General features: G+C 40.7%; 1 protein-coding gene across 1 annotated transcript in view; it reads right to left on the bottom strand.

The window, feature by feature from the left end:
• APPBP2 (amyloid beta precursor protein binding protein 2) overlaps positions 1 to 15096 on the bottom strand; it is a 333604-nt gene extending 318508 nt beyond the window's left edge. Inside the window, exon 1 of the mRNA XM_085649437.1 lies at positions 14673 to 15096. Coding sequence (XP_085505563.1) covers positions 14673 to 14810 — 138 coding nt within the window. The 5' untranslated portion in view covers positions 14811 to 15096. The remainder of the gene's footprint in view (positions 1 to 14672) is intronic.
• Between the last annotated feature and the right edge of the window lie 916 nt (positions 15097 to 16012).

Here is a 16012-nt window from a genome sequence, read left to right as displayed (position 1 = left end):
TGTACAAGTGAAAAGTCCAGCTAACTATAACACCCCTGAAACCTATGGTTTTTTCAGTGAATATATATATATATATATATATATATATATATATATATATAAAACAAAAAACAGTACAAACAACTATATACTGTATATACTGTCAATACCCAAACACATTAATACTCGTGTACACCCATATATTCTGGGTGATACACTTGGAGGCAGTCAAGGTCGGCACTTGAGGCAAAATAAGGACTTATTTTCCTATAACTCAATTGTGTCATCAACAAAGGTATAGGACCATTCAAAATTGAAGGGACTCCTCCATAATAGATGTCGACATCTATTTTGAAACAGAGGTGGAACCCGGGGCCAGGGATTCAGAGGGGGATGGCGAGCACCAGTACAACAGCAGAGCCAAGAACAGGGATTCTTCAGGACAAGACAGAGTATACAGGCGATAAATCTGTGTCCGAATCAAAGTGAGTCAACCAACAATGATTTGATGCCGATTTATAATTTATTCCAACATCCTTTAACTGACCCAGAAATAAATGTACTACAAAAAGGACTATCATTTGTCCCAAGCTTGGTGCAGGATCCAGTAGATGCAAAGACAGAGGTCTTGCAATTTCTGCGTAAAATCAGACTAAAGGTATTTTTTCAGACTATAATGAGATCCCAGAAAGAAATATCAGTGGCTTGAAGAAAAACTCTCCTTTTGCCCCGAACGTGCGGCTATGCCAGATGAGGTATTAGTCTTTGAAGATCAAGTGTTGCGCGAAATAGACAAGCTTAATACCAAACGGATTTCTTATAAATCCAATTTCTCAAAAAGTGAACAAGAGGCCCTGAAAAATCTAGCCAAAAATCCCCTTACGGTAATTAAACCGCCCGATAAGAGAGGGGGGGGACTGTGCTATGGGACAGTGTTAAATATTATGAAGAGATCATACGTCAATTGAGAAATCGAGAGTATTATTGCCACCAGACAATCCCACAGCGCGACTGAAAGCCCAAATTTTGCGTTTGACTACAGAGGCCCTAGAGTCCGGGTATCTATGTAAGAAAGAAAATGAATATTTGAATTTTACCACACAAAAGACACCTAACATATATGTACTTCCCTAGGTACATAAAGACACAATACATCTGCCAGGAAGGTCGATTATTTCGGCATGCGGCTCAATGTTGGAACCTTTGGCTAAGTATATTGATGTGTTTTTAAAGCCATTTGTGGCCCAAACTAAAGCATATGCTTGATATACCATGGATTTTATCTCGAAAATAGAACATTCGATGTTCGATAGAGACCAACGGCTGTTGGTCTCGTTTGACATCAAAAGTTTATATACAAACATTCCCCAAGATAAAGCACTGGTAGTCATGACTATGGTCCTTGATAAAAGACCCAGACCCCATCAGGTACCTACAGAATTTGACAGCATTAGCAGGTATCTGCTTGAAAAACAATTTTTTTGCTTTTAAAAAAGATTTGTTTTTACAAATCAAGGGCTGTTGCTTTGCCCCTGAAATAGCGAATTTGGTTATGGACTACTTAGACATGAAATACATCTTCCAAGAAGCTACTCCCTTCAGAGCGCACATCATTGAATGGGTACGCTTTATTGATGATGTTTTTATGATATGGAATGGGACCCAGGAGGGACTAGAACAGTTCCACATGTGGCTTAATTCCCGCACCGGTGACCTCAGATTTACTAAGACATCAAGCAATGTTCAACTTAATTTTTTAGATGTATTGGTCATTGACAGGGATGTTAAACTGGAGGTTGACTTATATACCAAGTCAACTGACCGGAATACTCTTTTGGAATATAGTTCGGGCCATCCAAGAAATCTTAAGGATAATTTACCCTACGGGCAATTCTTGAGAGTCCGTCGTAATTGTACCAACAAGAACGATTACTTCAAGAATGCCGATACTTTGCAACAAAAATTAGTTGTAAGAGGTTACCCTAAGAAATTGGTTTGGGGGGGGGGGGGCTTTAAAAAGAGCTTGGTTCACTCCTCGCGAATGTCTCCTCACCCCTAAAGTTAAAGAATGCTCAGAACAATTGACGTGTGTTCTTACGTTCAATACCAAAGCGAATAAGGTGAAATAGATCATTTTACACAATCTGCGACTGATAGAACACTTAAATATTCCAAGGCCCATGTTTTCATTCCGACGGGGACGGAATCCAAGACAACACCTTGTAAGAGCAGCACATCCACAACCGTTGCAAAGGGACTTAAGGGGCCTATTGGGCCTGCCAGCAGTGGTAGGACATTATAGATGCAATAATTGCTCAGTATGTCCACAGACGACTGACTCGAAATCCATGGAGATTAATAAGAAACAGTATACGCAATTGAGTTTTTCAAACTGCAACACAAAAAATGTAGTTTATGCTGTGACATGTCCCTGCGGTAAAGTCTACATCGACCAGACCACACAAGCAGAGAAAATGAAAATATTTCAGCACAAGTCCCGCATACGATGTAGAACACAAGATGCCCCATTGGTCCAACACTATGTGCAGTATGGCCATGATGAGAATGAATTGAGGTGGACAGTACTGATAGTAGTCAAAGCACAGAATAAAACATCTTTACAAATGAACCTTAACCGGTTGGAGGCCCAAATGATAGAGAAGTACCATACATCAGTCGAAGGGCTGAATTACCGAGATGAAATCTGGGCATGGATATGACTTTAATAGGATTGGATACATCTACTTAGAGACGGATACTAGGATAGAGCTGAAATGATTCAGATACCCTAGATCCTGTGACTGTCTTTGTATTTAGCTGTGTTTTACTCATTCACAATATGTATATATGTTTTATCACGTTTCTTTGTGTATATATATCCAAACAAAAGTCTGACAATCAGAAGCGCCTCAACCTCACGAGTCGGGGCCTGTCTCAGGTGTGTCAGACACCTCCCATATTCCACAAGAAAGCACACTGCCCTTGCAGCATGAAATCAGGCCACTCCAAACGTGCTCAGCAATTTCTTTATTTGAGGCAAAGGTAGGCATGCAGGCATTACGCGTTTCGACTCGGCTGAGTCTTCATCATATGCCACTGTGTCCTGGTGGGTTAGTTTGCATTTTTAAAAACGCAACTAACAACATTGAAAAGGGACAATGTCCATTTCTTTCCAATTTTTAAAGAGGCAGTGAGTTCTTTATCTATCAGTTCGTTTTTATGCAGCAAAGGTGAGTACAACATTTCGTTTTTCATCAGGTTGAATCCTTAGAACAACAGTGTTCATTAAATCTATGTTTCCCTTTGCTGCAGCATTAGTTTATCGTTTTCTATGTGGTAAAGAACCACAAATCCCATAATGCTATGTAACTGCCGCTTTACTTCCTTAATGGCATTAAATGTTGGATTTTGGCAAAACCACCCTTGTTTCACTGTGCACCGCTAGCAAACATTGCTTTACAAGGAAAGTTCCATAAGCGGGCACAGTCACTCAAAAGAAAGTTCCGTTACCACCAAGTTTTTTTACAGTTCATCACTTGCCTCTCAGCTGGTAACCTCGAGCGTGCAGTGCATTGGGAAATCCCTTTTGCATACTCTGACTGTTTCAGAGTTCACTCTCCAAGTACTCACCTTTGCTGCATAAAAACGAACTGATAGATAAAAAACTCACTGTCTCTTTAAAAATTGGAAAGAAGTGGACATTGTCCTTTTTCAATGTTGTTTGGGCACCGTGAGTGGTGCGTGTCTCTTTAATTGTGGTACATGCATTTCCCCACCCTCTCCCATATATTTGGTTTGATAGAAGGAGTTACGGGTGAGCACAGATGGCACTGTTGTGGTGGCCCTTCTTGCAATTCGCTCCCCGTTTGAGTTTTTCCCATTTTTGCTTTTTCTGTATATATATATATATATATATAATCCAACACAACCCACTTCAGGAGTCATGGGCGCTCTGCGGCGGTGCGTTCAAGGTACGGCAGGGTCAAGCCGTTACTCATTCACTTCGTTTGCCCAGTAAGGGCTTCCTCGCGCACTTCCAGAAGGAAAACAGCTTCACCAATGATCGTGTGTTACAATTTCTTTACTTTCAGCATGCCAGTTACAAAGAAGAACTCTACGTGTTTCAGTCTCAACGGAGACCTTGATAAAGGTCTCCGTTGAGACTGAAACGCGTAGTCATGTCACCATTTTTCACTGCACGCAGATGTTCCAAAATGCGTTTCTTTACAGGGAAGATTGTGCTCCCTACATAACGTAGGCCACAAATACAGCTGATCACATATACAACATACTCAGTGTTGCAGTTGATGAAATTCCGTATTTTTCCTTGCTTACCATTTGGGAGAGAGAAAGTTTTAACATTGGAACTGCAGCTACAAGCCTTACACCTACCACATTTGTAAAACCCTGGGAGTTCCCTCAACCAGGATTTAGATGTGGAACTGGGTGTAGTCAATATATATATATATTGTAGTATGAGCCGCTGTATGTAAGCGCATAAGCACTGTGAAATTTGTTTGCCTACATTGACTCATTTATTATTCTTGAGGCCGGTAATAGTGTGCGTACTAGCAATCGAGTGGTCTTTGATGTTAGTCGGTCATCACTGTTGTTACCCCGGACGTGACGTGACAGGCCGAGTCCCGGATATAGTTAGCTGAACAGACGGCGGGGTTTTTGCACACGCCGACGGATATGGAGTGGAGAGCAAGAGAGAATTGAGTGCAACCGAAGAGGATTCAACAGTGAGTACGAGATGACCGTGATTCTGGTTTTCGGGGGATATAGTTAGATTGATCGCCGTTATGATTCCGATTAACTGGAGGTTTTGTCCCTATAGGGAAACAGTGAAGTGATTTTACATATAGAGAAGCCGTGACATACATGATGGCACGCTCACCTTTAGAGAGATGAGTGCTCGTTTTTTGTTCAACAGAGGCAGGATATTCTATTAACAAGTATCCAGAATGTATTTTAATCTTCGTGTCTTTTCCTGTATGGATTCCCTAGGTAGTTCCACCACGCATTTGGAGCGCACACATAGGCGCTTTCTACTCAGGTCGGTAATAGAAACGACCAGTGATTATATTGAAGTAAGTGAGATTGAGCACTATTTAAGCTTGCCACTGGATTTAGGCATGCTTTGTCTGTCTTCTAGTGCTTCGGGCTCTTATCACACTTCTCCTTTCTCCCGTATACACTGGCATTTTGCACAAAGTTTTGCTGGATTGACACCAGGACCTAGCCCCGCGCAGTTTCTCATATTCCTGTGTATTGTGCACATTTATTTTGAGGCTTTAATTCCTCTTTATCTTTCTTTAACATACCTGGGCGGCACTATGGTTATTTGTAACTGCACGGACATTGGCCCGGTATGGCCAGCATGCTTTATACAATTTAGAGGTCATAATGATTGGGAAATATATGTATTTTTTATATATATTTATTTTGTTTTGTTTTGTCCTACTACCCTTGTCCTGAGGAGGCCATGAAGAACATTGAGGGCTGAAACGCATCCGCGTCAACATCTATTATGGAGGAGTCCCTTCAATTTTGAATGGTCCTATACCTTTGTTGATGACACAACTGAGTCATAGGAAAATAAGTCCTTATTTTGCATTAAGTGTCGACCTTGACTACCTCCAAGTGTATCACCCAGAATATATGGGTGTACACGAGTGTTAATGTTTTAGGGTATTGACAATATATAGTTGTTTGTACTGTTTTTTGGTGTGTATATATATATATATATATATATATATATTCACTAAAAAAAACAGAGGTTTCACACACGTTATAGTTAGGAATTAGCATTTAAAAAACCTTGCAAATTCACTGAAAAAAACCATAGGTTTCACACGTTATAGTTAGCTGGACATTTCACTCGTAAAAAAAACATTGAAATTCCCCCGTTATAGTTAGTTCAGCTAACTATAACTCGCGTGACCGCAATCCACTGCTGATGACGTCACATATTACATCACTGTATTCACTAAGATACTGTTAATAAGTCAGTTATACAATTAATTTTACCAAAAAAAAACCATCCATTTAGACACTTATTTACCCATTTATTCTTCCATTAACCTTTAGATATACATATATAAAAAATATTTATTTTTCAGAAAGACACATATTCACTGGATGATGTCAACAGTGATGTCATCAGTGATGTCACTGACCATGTCATGAGTGATGTAACATGTGACGTCATCAGCAGTGGATTGCGGTCGCGCGAGTTATAGTTAGTTCAGCTAACTATAACGGGGGAATTTCAATGGTTTTTTACGAGTGAAAAGTCCAGCTAACTATAACGTGTGAAACCTATGGTTTTTTCAGTGAATTTGCAAGGTTTTTTAAATGCTAATTCCTAACTATAACGTGTGTGAAACCTATGGTTTTTTTAGTGAATTTGTAAGGTTTTTTAAATGCTAATTTATGTATGTATTATTATATTTTTTATATATTTATTTTACAATAAACTACCTATGTATATAGATATAGATTGACTGTATCCTTTATTATGGAATGGCTCAGCTCTTTTATTTTGAATTTGGATAAAGTTGAACAGCATAGTTAATATCTTCTATAAACTTATAAACAGTTTAAAAATGTTTTTTTGGTTTTTTTAAGGGTTTTTCACGGTGCACGCACGGTGCACGCGTATAGCTATTTATATGCTTTTAAATGCTATTTTCTCATTTTCTCAGGGAATACTGAACAGATTGACACCAAACCTGCAAAAGGCACTTCCCTGACCTGAGGACTACCTCTCTGCCAAATTTCAAGTAATTCTGTTCAGCCGTTCGGGCTGTACCTTCGACTAAAGGTCCTATGGAAAAATGCATGGGGAAAACGCGTTTTGGGACCCCCTTTTTTCTCGGCCCCCGCTTGACGAATCACCCCGAGACTTTCAGGGTAGGAGCTGAGCGGAGCGCCCCATTTGTTTTGAAAATTTCGCGAAGATTCGTCAACCGGCGCCAAAAGTTATTCAAAATAGAATTTTGAAATTTCCTATAGAAACACGATCCTAACTATAACTATCTACTGGCGACTGCCAGTAGATTATATATATATATATATGTATATATAGTTTTTTGGGGGTTTTTTTTCACATGTTATTTTGTGCATAATTATGTGTTAATTTGTGATTTGGGTGCCACTGTACATGTGTGTCTTTTCTAATTAGATTATATGTGTGGAAAGGCTTTAAAAACTGAAGAGAGAGTAATTAAAGGTGCTCTACTCATAAATAAATAACCTAGGTTCTCCCCATTAGTCAATAAAGATAATAGTGCTCACCAATATATAACGCAGACCGTGTAACAAGTAAAAGGTCCAGTCGTTAAGGGAGGCAACAAATGCAGGCAAGGGGGTACCAGGGAGGGACTAACAAGCCAATTTACGAATCAGAAGCCAGCATTTACAAAGGACAATGGCACAACCCAATGACAAATGCGGGCGGAGAGTGGGAGGGACTTCCAGTGCATACTCCAATATAGCATGCCTCCCAAAGCGAGCAGCGCATGCGCGCTGCCCTTAGGCTCGACCTAAAAATCTTAACTGGACCCACACAAAACGTATCTGAACTAACAATTCATGGATTCCGTTGTTCTAATTTATGTGCTTCAGCTAGGCCAGCACGTCGTCTGCTTTCATTTCCTGCTCTGCTTTGTTGTCCATGCCATGGCGTGGAGCTTGGAACAAGTACAGCTTCCAATGACTGGCCACTGGTCAGAGTCCTTCCACTGGCTACTCGCTTTGAAGGTACTTTTTTTATTCTATTTCCGAACAAGCACTCCATACAAGTGCACCTGCAAGCAGTCTACCACACTCTCTTTACCAACACTCAGAGCTTTCGATATGCACATTAAGAGTTACGTAATCCATGGTTCCAAGGCAATCTGTAATATTACAGTAAGGATGCTGATAGCTGATGTTGCTGCTTGGTTGGATCCGGCCAAGCACTGCACTGTCTGGGCAGAGATACCTGGCCTAAAACACCAGCAAGCTTGCATGGACGACCATCTACAGGTCTTGCGAGGACACAGAACTTGTCGCAAAGCACTTCAGCTTCCCATAATGTGCAGTGAATGCTATAACAATAGATTACAGTACCCTTCAGATTCAGAAGAAGATTTAGCAAAAACTATTTTTGTTTGATAGTGCCTAAACTCTTTTTAACTGCCTGCACGGTCGGCTTGCATCCTCATTTACCTTGTGCCCTAAAATCTGTGTTACTGATACTTAAGTCTTTGCCTAATTAGATAAGCATTGGCAAAGCCAATAGATTTCACCTCTACAAAATATTTTATTTTTGTCAATGTTTTTTAGGTTTTGCCTGCACAGTGCTGAGGCAAAGCCTATTGGCTTTGCCAATGCTGGTTATGAATGCAGATATGTCAGGCCGATACCATAGAGCAAAACCAGTAGGCCTCCAAAGTGGTGCCTAGAAGGATGAAGACAGGTACCTCGGAGGACTAACAGGAGGTTGCCAACTTACCACCAAGCTACAGAGAACTCTCATAAGCAAAAGTTAGCCGTGATGAAAACAGGGGTGATACATTTCACATTGCTTTAGTCAAGCAGAGCCAAACAAAGGATGTTTAGCAGGTAAAACAACCTACAATTATTTGTCTTGAGAACTGCTACAACCAACTTGGAGCAAAGTGACAAGATTTCTGAAATTTCATTTACAACTGTAAGTCTAGCCATTTGAGTATTTGACATAACACCACTGTCTAAATATACCTTATTTTAGACAACAAATATCAAAACAAAAGGAGGCCTGTTAAAGGAGGCAATAATTCTGATGAAGGCAGAAGATGAAAGATGAAATATGGAAAGGAGAAAAAAAAAGGTGGATGATTCTTCAAAAACATATTCTATTCCTCCCTGTATTAGTCAACAGACCAGTAAGCTAACAGATCCAACAAAACAGAGTGATGCAAAACGAGAGGAATTGTTGCCAGCAAACTAAAGGGTGACAAGACACAGGATAAACAAAATGCATAGTTGCCTAATTTAATGGAAGAAAAAGAAGATTGACACTGGTGACAAGGCATTACTATACCCTTGGAATAGATAGGCGGCTAGAGAAATGGCATTAAAAAAAAAATCTTAAAGTTAAATTAGATCAAATACCCCCAATGGTCTGCAGGACAACACAGAAGGGTTGTTTTCTAGGTATCAATTACGAAACTAAATAGGTGCTTTATTGTCCAAACCCTGACACTTGGTTTAATTCATGATGACATAGCACACAATGAAACACATATAGTAAATTGCTCCCACCCCGCCATCAGAATTACTTAGGGGGTATGGAGACGGGAGCGTCAGAGGGAGGGCTGCTGTCGGCATGGGGGCTATGTGATTTGACCTATTCCTGTGATGCCCAGATGAGTGCAAAATAGCGCAACTGTGAGTGAATTCTCTGAGATTATGATTTCTTCCTTGTCAACACTTTATATACGCCCAGGTTTTTTTGGTGCCTGAGCTGTTTGATTTTCGAAGCCACTGTCTTGTGTATTGTACTTCAGATGGAGCTGTATCGAATACTGATGGCCCAGTCACCCTAACTAACAATGTGATGTACTTCTGTCTCCACCTAACTTGTATACCTATGTCTACAGTCATGTATAAGTTGTTATGCCCAGTCAAATTGTATGACTACAAAAACGTGAAATAAAAGAATACAAAAATTAATTCATGATGACAGAATACAATGCAAAAACTAAGTATTTAGTCTCCCTTTGTTCAGCATAGCATCTTAATGTGAAAGGGTGGCAAGTGTCCAGGTGAGGTTCAGTATAAATTTACCAAATTGCTTCCTGGATAAGAGAGCAATCAAGAGGGAACTCAAATTGTGTTTCCCTTATTTTATCACCCCACATTCAGTCATGCATTTCCAATTGTCTCACCGTCATCAAACACTGGATGGCTTTGTGATCATGCATATGAAAGTCTTCTAGTATGAATTTATGTATGCATGTATGTGTATAGCACAAATTTAGACAAAAGACAGTGGAGTACTGTACAGGGTCAAATGCAAGCGTACTATCAACGAGTGATAGGAGAGGCAGCTGGGTTCTGGGAGTAGAAGAGTACTATTACTGCACAGTGCTGTAGTGTTCTTTAAAGAGATGCACCTTCAGAGTTTTCATTAATTGGTTTGGACTTTGAGGTGGTTGCAATGGATATGGGGATGTTGTTTCCAAAACCATGGTTACAATTATTTTTCAGTCTAATGGTGCCCTGGGTACTAGTGCGACAAGAAAATACAGACAATAAGGCATTTGCAGTTAGAAACAAATAGAGACCACCTTATAAGAAATACATTAGACAGACACTTAGGTGTCTTGTAATAACAAAATATTACCCATATCACATAAACGATGGTAAAACATCTGCAGTTTGTACAGTCAAATTCTACCTCTAAGAACAATTAGTATTTTTTTACAGTTAAAAAAAAATGTAAAGAGACACCACAAGTCTGCAAAGACTTCAAAAGTGCTATATTACATTACAAATAACGAGGATTTGTAGTCAAGGAAAATATTTATACCTCAGAAGAGTGACTGAACAGGCATAGTTTGAGACCATGGCACTAACTACCATCTACAGGTCAGACATCCTGGTATGAGGCAGGTTTATCACGTTTAAAGTTTATTCTCTCTTGCCATTTCTTCTAAATAAATCAGTAAACAGGTACCGTGGGGTGGTAAAGCACCAAGTTTCACTGCCACATCATAACTATACCTCCTTCCTAGATCCGGTAAGTTTACTTTTAACAATGAGGGCGCTGTCAAGAGTATTATTAAGTGCTAGCAGCTCATTTGTATTTATGTATTTAGCATTTGGGAGGAAGATTCGTTGGCGATCATGTGCAGAGACTTAACTATTAAATTCTCTAATTGATTAAGAAAAAACAAAAGCACCACACAATAACGAATGCTACAGTTTCTGATTAGTAATTTCCAATAAGTGACCAGCTAACATCATAATGTGTTTTGATAGACCGCAGTTAGAGTACTCTCTCTACATTACACAACTAGAGGCTTGAAGTCAAAATGTATGTAGCACAAGTGGACATTTCTACTACAGACTTACCCACAGAAGCAAATGCTTAAACTCCTCAAACAGTTCAACCAACGAAACACTGTCCAAAACACATCCTCAGCAGTAACAACAAACTTGTTCGAAACATAAGGCATAACCTGGAAACACATAGTATACCTGAACAACCTGTACTGTTTCATTGCTAAAATTTATACATTAATATCCCACTGAAAATGTGAAATCTGTAAAAACACCAAAGTAAATAAAAGGTCCATTTGGATAAAAGAATCAGTCTTTACCAATGAATCCATTGCTGTATAACTGAAACTAGGTCATAGTATTGAACATGTTTATGGCACAACGAAATGAGTGACGAGACCGACCAGTAAGCAGTAGTATTGATACAAGCGACCCCCCCAATGTGTAAGGGTTCATGAATTAATATCACACAAGTATTTGTACCGAAGTATACAAAAAGTGATGGATGTAATGTCTACATGTATTTCAGTCGCTGGTATTTTGCACACAATGCCATCTCAGTTTCGACGCAGCCATATACACATCAGTCTTGACCCTGCTTCAATTAGAACAGTCTAGCCCGAATTGCAAGGCCAGGTCCTACCTGAAACGGAACACAAGCAACATAGGGCTGGCGTTGCGATTTTTAGAGCTCACCAGCCACGTATAGCTTGGTTCCAGTACCAGCTGCATATGGCTGGGTCAAAGCTGAGTTGGCATGCTGTGCAAAATAACGATAGACCGGGATGAGGTCCCAAGTAATTATACACACCGGAGATTAAACCAAGCATTTCATCCAAGCTTTTTTTTGTATACACGAGTATTCGTAAGCATAAAATATATAAGCATACGACGAACTGAACAGTGTGTTTTTGCCCATCTGTTTGGTGTTTCTGTAGAAGTTAAAGATTCTGGTGAACAAAACGTTTTTTCTTAACAGACGACAGTGGCTTAGATCTCAAGCAGCGTAGCAGAGGATTCCAGGGATATGGTTACTGAAATACCTTTCTCCACCAGTTACGCATCTTGACTTGGGGATAGTGATTCATAGGATGTTGTTACTAGAGGAGTCTTCCAGGGAAGTAAAGCCTGATCATTTCAGGTAAAAAGACTTAGTTCTACTCACCTTCCCAAATCATGTCAGTTGCCCCTTGTTTCCTTATCAATCAGGCCCTTGCCTTTAAATTGTCTAGTCAGACAGCCTCTTCAAGATTCAGACACCCTTCATCTGCACAACAGCTACTAGTCGGCCAGGCTCCAAAGAGCCAGAGGATTATAGGCCCAATCAGCTAGGTCCTTAATGGCATACATGCCATTAGACCCGATACAGACGGGAGGTTCCTGAGTTTGGAAGCCAAAAATTGCTTTGTTTTGTCGTCTCCCCCTAAAATTGCCTGGGCTTCACTATAAGCCAATGAGTTATATACTATCCCACAAATGTTTTTCTCAAAATCTCCCACTTTCCTGTTCTATAATGTTGGCAAGTATGCCAATGGTCATTAGTCATCTCTTCTCCTTCAAATTCATTTAGTCACTGTTTTAATGCCCTATCAAACAGCCCCGACCACCTCACTATTTTGTCGGAATTAGCCACTTGCACCCGTCAGTCGTGCAATCCTAACTGCCCTAATAGTGAAGGCCCCCCTTGGCTGGTGTCACGCAGCCCTACCTCAGTGCTTCTATCAGTAACCATTCACTGGCTCATGCATGTGACCCCCTTCATGTAAATCACACCGTACTTCTGGCTCCTGTCAATTACAAACCACTCAATTTGTCAGTCACTCATTACAAAGACTGTCAACTAACTAGCTGTTGTGGCTGATAATAAGTATTTAGCCAACCACACGACTCGCTGTCAATTTCACATCAGTGCTAGTCAGTCAGTCTGATATTGTGTAGTATGCATCTGTATCTTTAAGTGCAGAACCTTTTTATGTTAGAATTATAGTATGTCATCATTACACTGTTGTGTTCTATGATTCTATGTGCTCATTAGATGTATTACAGTTGGCTGAGTTACGGCGGTGTTCCTGTGCCGTGAGCTCTTTGTGTATTTTACTTATGGATTAAATCTCCATTTGAAACTCATCTTGGATTTGGATTTGTGTGATCCCGGCACGCTACATTTCTTGGTACCAGGAGTGGGGTCAATTTTTGAAGATTTGGAAATTCGTCAGTTGGCACTCTGACCAACCGAAAGAGCTCACGGATGTCCCCATTCTTACTCGCTGCCCACCGGAACAATACAGGATAATTGAGGTGGGTTAAGCGCTAGCGCTATCTGACTTTATTTTTGGGAAAAAAAACGCTTTCGAGACTTTGTCATTTCGGCAGTTACGTTTGAATCTTCTCTAACCTGCGTGTCACTGAATGCTCGTGCCATCCGCCTCGAGCTCTCTTAGAGTGTTCAGCCTCTTCAGAACTTCATTCACGGAGGCGTTCCGTTTTCCGATCCGTTCTTCTGCTGTGTCAAGGCTGTCCTCTCAAGAAGAGACCGCAAAGCCTCATGGGAGCGTGATGACGTCATACGCCGGCGGCCATTTTGGTTAAGTTTCGAAGCTTTTCTTTCGATCAGTTTCAGTACAACGCTCGTTTTGGCGTTTTAATGCGTTTTTTCTCATTCTTTACTCAAATCTCGGCGCAACTTATTTATTGAGCTTCATATTCAAAACTTACATTTTTTTTTTTTTATTTGAAACCTGGTTTTTGGTTGTGTGATCCCGGCACGCTACATCTCCTGGTACCAAGAAATGTAGCGTGCCGGGATCACACAAATCCAAATCCAAGATGAGTTTCAAATGGAGATTTAATCCATAAGTAAAATACACAAAGAGCTCACGGCACAGGAACACCGCCGTAACTCAGCCAACTGTAATACATCTAATGAGCACATAGAATCATAGAACACAACAGTGTAATGATGACATACTATAATTCAAACATAAAAAGGTTCTGCACTTAAAGATACAGATACATACAGCATACTACATACCCCCTCCCCCATTATAACAAAACAAAAAACTAAATGAAAACTAACAGAGAAAACAGCAACACAGTTAATATAAAACATAATCTTTCAATTTTACAGGTGGCCCACAAACACGATGATTACGTGCATTCAGATCAGGTGCTGGAGAAGCAGCATCTGAAACTGGTGAAGAATCTACATACGAACTAGAATCTACATACGAACTTGCAGTAAAAGGAACATTTCCACAATCAGGACCAAAAGAGAAATCAGAGTTATCATCAACATTTCTGTTAGCATACACCCTGTTGAAAATATTGACTTGAGGTTCAGAAATTTTGACCACACTATTCTTACTCCACCACCCTCCATTTTCTAAGAACAGTGACGGTTTGCTAACTTTAATAACTCGGCACGCTACATATTGCCTGTCAGTGTGCCTCATCAAACGTCTGTCAGACCGTGAGAAGCTGTCAGTTTGTCCAGGGGTCCTGTCAGGTGTTAACTGTCAATCATTCACCGAGATTTACGTACCCGCCTCAAGGCGTGTCACTCAATCCCCTAACGAAGGTGTCAGCCAGCACCCCTCCTCGTTCTGACCACTCTGCACCCACAAAAACAAGCTGTCGGTACAAGCCACCGCCCTTACCTTGTAGTACACGTCGAACTGTATGTTCTCAGGCAGGGAGCGGATCTCGCGGCGGGACCGGCTATAACTATCCACCACCGCTGAGATGGCAGTGTTATACAAGGTTTCGGGGACCCACTCCAGCTCCAGTGCCGCCATCTTCAGTAGGTATGGGGGACCCCAAACCTACAGCTTCGCACCAGTCCCCCCTCCAGAAGGCGCACCTTCGGTATCAAACCCTACTGAAATAATGACGCTGTACCTTGCGTCCTCCTCTTTTACTTTCCCACGAAGTTGTGGATTCCCAGGCCCCCCCTTAATGGACCTTCAGGGGGGCGAGGGCTATGACACCCCTTTATTTTCCCGTTTTATGTTTTTTCTTTTCCTCCCCTAGATCTGCGTGTCTCGCAGGGGTGACGTCATGGCGCAAGGGGTGCCTACCGACAGTCTAAGATCGAAAAATAGTAGACGGACAAGAGAGGTTAAACTCACTATAGAAAAGCGGTGGCCATTTCAGAAGAGTACCGTTTACATTAGGTTGTATGTCCAATATTTGTTATTGTTTATCGTGTGTCAAGGGCACCAAAACATTGCTTTTAAAGAAACACTCACACTAGGATAAGAATAAGACTGCATGTGACATTTATACATAGCTACATTCCGACTCCTCCGATATTTATTTCGGTTTCATTGTACCTTTATCAATACAACACTGACTTTTTAAAATTTGTCTAACCAAATGAGTTAGTTAATTAATCTAAAAATACGCGTCCGCGACACAATAAGAAATTATTTTTCATTGGCTCGGCTGATTTAAAACACTTTTCATCACAATACAGAGTGCATTGTTTGAGTTTTTGTTTTTTGTTCATATGCAATTACTTAGTACTCTTTCAAAACAGCTTGCACTTCGCATAAGATCAAGACGGCTCTTGGTGATTATTGACAGCGCTCGCTGTCAACCAACATGCCGTTTTAACTAGCGGCAAGAACGCGCCATCTTGGACATGACGAACGAAATGGAATGTCAGAAGAAGTCTTTGATTGAAGCACAGACATCACGCCTGTCAGAGTTGGGGTGGCCAGTTTGGCATCATCGCCTCGCAGGACACTGCACGCGCTTCGACACTGTAGGGAGGGTCGGGTCGCCGAGCCATCAGAGAAAGCATTTATTGAGGAAGGGCCAGCATGATGAGCACTTCTGTATTTTCTTGCCATGACCTAAAGTGTACTGGTGCCGGAAATAATACACCATACACAAGAAATATAACCAAGTATTTATTGTAGTTACGAAAACCCACAAACAGCTGGTTGTAAGTGGAAGTAAGTGAACAGCCAGTGGGAAGAAGAATGACACGCCG

Source organism: Triturus cristatus, chromosome 3_2 (genome assembly GCF_964204655.1).
Source record: "Triturus cristatus chromosome 3_2, aTriCri1.1, whole genome shotgun sequence".
Taxonomy (NCBI): domain Eukaryota; kingdom Metazoa; phylum Chordata; class Amphibia; order Caudata; family Salamandridae; genus Triturus; species Triturus cristatus.
Note: the sequence above shows the minus strand (reverse complement) of the source record. Positions and strands in the feature narration are given on the sequence as shown.